Here is a 7,769-nt window from a genome sequence, read left to right on the forward strand (position 1 = left end):
GATCTTCCAATGACGGTCCTATGTCGACTACCTGAAATGCTCTCTCACCACTCCAGTCTTCAGATCTTCAAAGCCATGTCTCTGGCATGTAACAAAACCTTGGAGAAACTGATGCCCATGCAGTTTCGTGAAGATCAGCCACCTCTGGCCGTCTTGTAACCAGAGACACGTACTAGAGACACTGATGTACTGGAGGCACTCATGTGAAACATCCTGTATAGTAGCTCCTCAGTATCACGTCTCCCACCCTATTGGTGATGGACTCCAAGGTTCCAGTGATGGAAAACTTCTCTTGGATTGCCTCCCTAGTGCCAGTACCTGTGTCTTGAGGCCTCCAGATCTTTGTCCGGGAGGACTTCTTTCTGGAGAGGGCTCAGCTCATTGCTCAACCACACAGGGAGATAGAAAGTCCTGTATTTTGTGTCCTTTTGGTTAGTCTTTGTAGTTTTCTCTCGTTGGGCTGCTTACCAAGAGTGCCTTGCTGATGAAAAGAGGGACGTTTTTCAGCTCCACGTCCGCCAAGAAACATATATCCGGATCTACCTCAAGTTCCACTTCCATATACGTCCTGATAGTCTTGCAAGACTCTGTAGCTTCCATTACCATCCGACAGGAAGTAATAGAGACATCCCCCTCTGGTCAGCAGCAGTACCTTCTGCTTTTCCTTGAGCAGCAGCGCCAGAACGTAGAGGAGGAAACCAGGTTCCCGAGCACCAAAGCAGCCTGTCTTCCCTCACACCGGAAAAGGCTCCACCTTGAGCTTCCACATGTCCCTGAAGCATTCTTGCTCGATGATCTTTGAGTCTTCCGAATCCTGAATGGACTCAATAGTTGGATTGTCATCCAAGGCAAGCATCTGTAGTACCTTGGAGTCCCATGCGTTCAACAAGATGATCCATTTCTTTCCGCGGAATTGGAGATCAAACTCTGGGGGCAGGAGACAACCACAATTCCTAACATGAAAACTGAAGGAAAAGTTTTCATATTCAAATATTCTCAAATATATGGTTGAATTATTTTTATTCGCAAAATAAATATAAAAATAAATGAAAATTTATAAAGTAATAGCTCTTGTAATTTTTAAACAGGAATAACAAAACATTTTAATTTTGTTAAGTTTAGAACACTCTTTTAATCTGCTCTATGAATTCCTTAGCAATGAGAGTGTATGTGTGCTCTGTGGGATGTATCATATCCCAAAAGACATAATCACTTGGATTCTTGCACAGACCGCTCAATGTATTTTTATGTGTGAATCCAAATTGGATTGGGTTCTCCACAAAAGATTTAATTGGTGAGTAGCCATCTACGAATGCACTTCTCATCCCTGGTAATCTTTCTGCTGCCCTTAGAACAATCCCCCGAGCCTGTGTGTTGAATTGCCTTACCAAATTATTGATTTCACTCACGCAATTTCCTCCTGAAGTAACAATAGGTGAGCATCCTAGCGGCCCAACACTTGAATTGATGATCTTCCTAAAACCATATTCGTGAAGTTGTTGCAAACCTTTCTCTAATGACTCCAAGTCCACATCCATAATGTTTTGAAGATTTGCTGCGATATCATTTCCACCAGAAGAGATCACAACAACAAAGTCATTGAGATTCTTCTTCATGGAGAATTCCCTGAGTTGTTTTAGCTGCTCACTAAATGGAACGACACCCCAGTCCGAATGAATCGAGTCGAGTAATCCACTACCATCAGATGCAAAGTTGATACTAGGAAAAACTTGGTCCTCAGCTTTCAAACCCAGGAATGGCCTGGAAAAGGGCAAACCCAGGGCCTTGTTTATCAGATCTGGGATGATGAATCCATCACTGCACCTCCCAAATGGTTTGGCATACCGTGTTTCCCCATACGGAACAAAGTCACAATGCGAAACTGAGTTTTTCACGTATTTGTTAGTTCCTACATCGAAGATTGAATCTCCCATATAGATGGTCCTAAGCTGAGGAATTGACCTCCCAAACACGCACGCGCAGAGAGCCAAGATCACAAGCACGAACACTAAAATCCTCATCTCGCCAAAAACCTTTGTGGCAAGACCTATGCATAAGCTTGTTTATATAGAAGAGGGGAAAGGAAAAGGTTACTGCTAACTAAACTCGAAAACCTAAATTTTAAATGGTAAAGGTTCTATCTTTTTCTTTTTTATCTTCCAGAAGGATGTTAATGATGATCATTTGAACTCCACAAAGGTTCATTCTTAGGAATTGTTACGCTGTAGTTTCTCTTAATCTCGCGGCACACCTCATTTCGAGTTCCTTCATCATCTCCCATCTCTCCCTCGTCAAGCTTCGTTCGCCATAGCTCAAGGATAACAGGCGAGCCATTGTTAACCATCTACGCACAAAGAGAAACAAGGATTTTGTTACTCCCGACTCGGAGTAAGGAGAGCTATACCTGTGAAACGTTTCAGATCCTACAGTTCTATCCTTCTGGCGTGCGGCCACAAGATCTTCCTCCACAATCTGGCAGCCAACAGTTAGAACTCGGGAAGGAGAAAGACACTAGAGAAAAGAATACCTTCTGCATTGAAGGCTCGATAACGTGGTCGGCCTCCCGAGCACTGCTCAAATAAATACGCCATTTCGACAAGTCCGATTCTTCTGCATGGATACGTGCCGCTCCCGCGCTGCACCTTAAAGGTACGAGCGCATCAGCTGGTAAAATCCTCGATTTGCCGCAAGAAACCACCAACACGGGCAAATCTGTCGGCATTTCCATCTGATAATACTGGAAATCGTAGTCGACCTTTTGAAACAAACGAAAACATCAGCATACCACGTAAGAGATGAGCAAGACAAGACGTACTTTCTGAGACTCCATGACGCTCTTCAAGCTCTGCAAATTCTTGACACCGGTTTCGTTCAGCCTTCCTGCGTTCAAGGCAGTCTCGTCTAACGTAAGATGCGTGCCGCTTGCTAGTTGTAAACCACCAGTAACCAATCTACACATGAAACTATAGCAAGTGAGACCGGAAATGAAAAGAGAAAACGAAAGAAGCGTACCGATTGGTGGCATAATCTTTTCGTGGAGCGATCAGACAGGAGTTCAAGTCCTCGAGTGACAGCGACACCACTTGTGAACAGGGAAGAAGTACTGATATCGCGTGCCCGACTGCAGAGGCAACGAGTGATACGGAACCATCGGCACCAGCTTGACACCCGCTAAAGTTGAGGGAAAACTTCCCAACAGCCAAGGGCTCTACACGGCTATAAACCTGAGCGTCACAGTCAGAATAACACCGAGAAAAAAACGACGAGAATTGTGCATACCTTTGACAGAAGATGCAAGAGTAAATATTCCGCGGCGAGCCTGTCCTCACCGAGAACAGATTGTAATTTACAAACAAGAGATTCCCTCACGGAGCATATATCCGCCAAAGCACCCGGCTGACTAGGAATACTGTAAGCTGAAAGTTTTCTCATGGTAATACAGTGAAGTCGAGGAACCTTGAGATATCAAAGTCAGAGAGATAATGGAAATGAGCTTCTTACCGTGCTGGACGGTAACTGCAAGGAGGTGTCATCTTCCATCAAGGATTCAGCCAGAGCTGATGAATCAGAAGCCGAGCTAGAAACCAGTTCCGATTCTTTCCATACGATACCAACAAACTCTGCGATGTCATTCAACTTCAAGTCCCCATCATTTCCATCGTAAATCTGGCAGAAAAAAGGCAGTGGTTAAGCCTCAGAAACAAAAAACGGAATTCTCGACCTTGACGAGGCACGAGTTCTGCTCTTTCGTTGGAGAGTCACAGTCCATGCTCTGCAAAACGAAAAATATGATAAGAAGATCCATTTAAGCACATAAAAAGCTTTCACCTCCACAGTCGCTGGAACATCCTCCCGTTTGCGCTTCAAGCTCTGGCTAGTTGCATCCGGTTGTACAGCATTTGAATGCCATGTAACTTTCATCCATTGATTTTCACCAGGAATCTACAAACACTCGAAGAAACGTTGAAAGCCCTGAGAAAGAAGTGAAAACTTACTGGAACGCAATAAAACAGCCGTCGATCCCAGATTTGCTGCTCGGTATCTTGCGGAACTGGGGTGTCGGTGTACTTGTTTGTTTGCCAAGTATTGCAATCCTGTAACATAAATAACGATAGAGGACCTTGAAAAACAAAAAACTCAAGAGAAAGAGCAATACCTTGTAAGCGCCAACATAGTATTCCACATCGAACATATCTTGGATCTGTAAGAAACATAGATAAAAACTTGTTTGCAAACAAAAAATTTCGGAAAAAATGTACCATTCCCCGGAAGCGAACCAGCGAGCCAGAAGGAATAGAATCACGCGCCAAATCGCCAATGTGAGGAACCTAGAAGCGGCATTCAATTCCAGCCCGGCTAAGAAGTAAAAAGAAGAAAGCAAACCTGAGCAATGGCGCCTTCTTCGTACAAGAACTTGTCGAAGACTCCCTTGACGCCCCAGTCGCCCCCCGAGAGCTCCAAAGTTGCGGCTGGAGCAGGAGAAGCGGCCATGGCTGCAATGGAGAAGAGGCCTCGCACGGCGCCCAGTGGATTCCGCAGCAAATCCACCGCCGGCGCGACCATCGCTTAGGTTAAGAAATTCCCGCCATAATGAATATAAGTAGAATATACCAAAAGACCACGTCAATGTATATTCTAAAGACATTCTAGGTTACCGAAATATTTTCTATTCAATCAACTGGAGAGTGGTGTACGCACTTTCGTGGAGCCTAGGAGTGATCCTGGCTTTGAGAGTGTGTGCCATGAAGTTTACGATACCCATAGCTTCACCCATGGGCTGATCTTTCGGACTGCCAGGAAACTCCCACTCGAATCCATGAAGAAGATTGGAAAGAACAAGCTGGACGTTCTTAAGACCCAGAGAAAGCCCTGGGCAAGACCGCTTTCCAGATCCGAATGGAAGCAGCTCAAAGTCTTGGCCGTTGACACCGATGTTGCTGCCAATGAATCTCTGAGGTTGGAACTCCAGAGGATCACTCCAGACTTGAGGGTCTCTTCCAATTGCGTAGACGTTCACAAGCAGCGTTGCGTTCTTGGGGATGTCATAGCCAGCAACTTTCTGGGCCTCAATGGATGCGTGTGGTACGAGCAAAGCAACAGGAGGGTGGAGACGAAACGTTTCTTTGATGATGGCATTCAAAACCTCGAGCTTGGATATGTCTCCCTCTTCGACCATGCGTGTGTGTCCAACAACGGACTCGATCTCTTTCTGGGCTTTGACCATCCAATCTGGATGATGAAGAAGTTCCGCTAGAGCCCATTCGGTCACTGTGGATGATGTTTCAGATCCACCAAGCAATAGATCCTATCAAGATCACAAAAGAATCAAGCAAGTTCCACGGAGAAAACCAAACTTACCATGAGCAGAGATCTGAGATTGACCATATCGTTTCCAATGTGATTCCTTGTGATCTCCACGAAATCGGGAACCTCGCCCGGGCGTTGCTCGTCCAAAACCTTTTGCAAGAAGCCATTCATCTTATCCCCGGCCATCTTTGCACGGCGGGCGACCAAGTCGAGCCAGCTCAAGTAGGGGAAATAGTCAGTGATCGAGAATGCTGCTGCCACCTCGAGGTTCTCATCAATCATCGCTATGAAATTCGAGGCCTCCTTCGCAATGGCGGGATCGCCCGAGGCCTTGGATCCAAAATAAATCTTCTTCATCAGGATGCGAGTCATAACGTTGAAGCTGAGCGCCCTCAAATGTGATCTCACTCCCACAACTTGGCCAGCCTTGGAAGCTCTCAAGAACTCGCGACTGAGCTCCCACAGCTCGTCCCGGATGATGTGCGTGTTCATGCTCACCCTCTTAGCCGTGAAGAGCTCCGTGGCGCAGAGCTTCCTCAGCTTCTTCCAGTAGTCTCCATACGGCGAGAAAGATATGCTCTTGCAATTCACGACAATGGAGGCCACATTGTTTCGAGGCCTATACGCGAATTCCGTGTCGTTGTTCTTGAGAAACTCCTTGGCCATTGCTGGACTGGCGACCACGAACACAGGGACGGATCCCAGGCGTAAGTGGAAGAGCGGGCCAAATTTCTTGGAGAGCTGCTGGAGTGAGATGTGTGGGAGCCTGCCCAGGAGATGGAAGTGGCCGATGAGTGGCAATCCTCTTGGGCCTGGTGGAAGATTGAAAGATTTGCTGGAGAGCCATTGCTTGAGAATGAAAGCTGTGATGAGGAAGAGCGCGACTGCCCAAAGCATTGCTACTTTCTGCCCCTCAATTGTTGAAGCCCTCCTTTTGTATACCACTGGCTTACCCTCCTTTCCAATGTTGAATAGCGAGTAGCACGAGCAGCATCGATCAAAATGCACGTGATCGATCTTTGAAACTCTTTAACTCTTTAAACCATTTTCAAGGCAGCCTTGAGACTTGATTGGCGCTCTAGTCACATCCAGTATGTACTCACACATTGCCCACGCCAGACCTGCCAGTGATGATTTGAAACCAGAATCTGTATTATAAAGAAACAATTAGAACACATAGACATCGAAGAGGCCTAAGCACAAATACCAGGCGAGAATCATTTGGGACGAAGTTCACGTCATCTTGCTACGCAAGGATGCTTGCTTCCTTCCAAGATAATATCGCCCTCATTTTAGTAAAATGAATGAAACTTCTTAGTATAGTTTTTTAGCAAGCTTGCAGTACCTGTCCAGTGATAATAGGCCTTATTTAAGGCATAGGACTGCTTACAGCCAGATCCACAAAGCTTAACAAGACATCTAGTTCCGCTAGCAGGTTTGCCACACCATTGCGGTAAGTCAAAACGTATAAAATCACCAACATAGAAGAATCGACGAGCATACCTGTGAAACCTGAGCCTCTTAACAAGATCCCTTTGAGTGTTAGTGTAATTTTCTGTCAGGTTCCCATATCTTTTGCTAAGCCTTCGAAGCCTGGAAGTCGTGGGCTTTATAGTCCATCATTTGGCATCACATGACAGCAGCTTAAAAATCATCAAAGCTGACTGTGATGCCTTGGAGGAAGAGATCCGTGCATAAACAAGCCGTGAACGATTTGGATCTTCCTGCTGATAAGTCTCTGAAGCTGGACAAAATGACACAGTATTCAGGATCATGAGAATTGTCTATTTTAAGTATTTTAATAGAATTGTTTTACCAGTTAAGATAATACATAGTATTTATTTTGTCTCTTTATATAGATAAGATTAGAACCATCCATAAGTAATTAATCCTAATAGTTAATTACTAGGATAAATAATGTGGTAACTTCATCCTCATGTGTGCGTCTCTACTGCTTTCAGAGCATGCATCGACTAGGTTGGGGTTCCTGAGCTCGAGCACGGGGTCAGGTGCCTAAGTTCTGGGTCTTGGGGTGTCTGAGCTCGATTAAAATTTGACAAAGAAATCTAGCAAAAACTTCATCATGCAATTCTAAATTGATTTATCAGATTCATATTTTCTGAACACCTTGTTTACTATAAGTGCTATGATCATTGGTACACAGGTAAGTGTTTCTCTCTCCATCATCAAAGATGCTCTTGAAAGTTATGAAGGCGCATCTGCCATTGAGGAACAGTGTATAGTTCTGTGGATGTTTGCAGAACATCTTGGAAGATACAACACACTAATTGAAAGTAAATATAATTATACTGATTAGTTTTTATAAATATAAAATTATATACTTGTTTAAGTTCTTTTTCCCTCTTTTCTTGAGCATATCTTTTTGGTTTGGGGGACTAGGATGGTAGTGGATATACCTAGAATATGCCTGGATATTCTAGGATATTCTACTATCTAACAGT

The 7,769-nt window shown here is 44.7% G+C and overlaps 3 protein-coding genes across 3 annotated transcripts; all 3 read right to left on the minus strand.

Annotated features, from left to right (window-relative positions):
* Positions 1-733: 733 nt before the first annotated feature.
* On the minus strand, positions 734-2,021 carry LOC9652793 (GDSL esterase/lipase 6). Its single transcript, XM_002966513.2, has 2 exons — positions 1,232-2,021; positions 734-927 (listed from the first exon to the last, which is right to left on the minus strand). The coding sequence occupies exons 1-2, from the start codon at positions 2,019-2,021 to the stop codon at positions 734-736; spliced, it is 984 nt and encodes a 327-aa protein (XP_002966559.2).
* A 98-nt stretch (positions 2,022-2,119) lies between these two features.
* LOC112345141 (mini-chromosome maintenance complex-binding protein-like) lies at positions 2,120-4,563 on the minus strand. Its single transcript, XM_024671296.1, has 13 exons — positions 4,384-4,563; positions 4,260-4,328; positions 4,157-4,201; positions 3,996-4,094; positions 3,829-3,942; positions 3,722-3,772; positions 3,502-3,666; positions 3,280-3,456; positions 3,013-3,224; positions 2,816-2,951; positions 2,528-2,755; positions 2,405-2,472; positions 2,120-2,344 (listed from the first exon to the last, which is right to left on the minus strand). Exons 1-13 carry the CDS (start codon positions 4,561-4,563, stop codon positions 2,218-2,220), a joined length of 1,671 nt encoding a protein of 556 aa, XP_024527064.1. The 3' UTR covers positions 2,120-2,217.
* A 103-nt stretch (positions 4,564-4,666) lies between these two features.
* On the minus strand, positions 4,667-6,210 carry LOC9652794 (flavonoid 3'-monooxygenase). The gene is made up of 2 exons (XM_024671508.1): positions 5,359-6,210; positions 4,667-5,305 (listed from the first exon to the last, which is right to left on the minus strand). The coding sequence occupies exons 1-2, from the start codon at positions 6,202-6,204 to the stop codon at positions 4,667-4,669; spliced, it is 1,485 nt and encodes a 494-aa protein (XP_024527276.1). The 5' UTR covers positions 6,205-6,210.
* Between the last annotated feature and the right edge of the window lie 1,559 nt (positions 6,211-7,769).

Source organism: Selaginella moellendorffii, unplaced genomic scaffold (genome assembly GCF_000143415.4).
Source record: "Selaginella moellendorffii unplaced genomic scaffold, v1.0 SELMOscaffold_7, whole genome shotgun sequence".
In the NCBI taxonomy this organism is placed as follows: domain Eukaryota; kingdom Viridiplantae; phylum Streptophyta; class Lycopodiopsida; order Selaginellales; family Selaginellaceae; genus Selaginella; species Selaginella moellendorffii.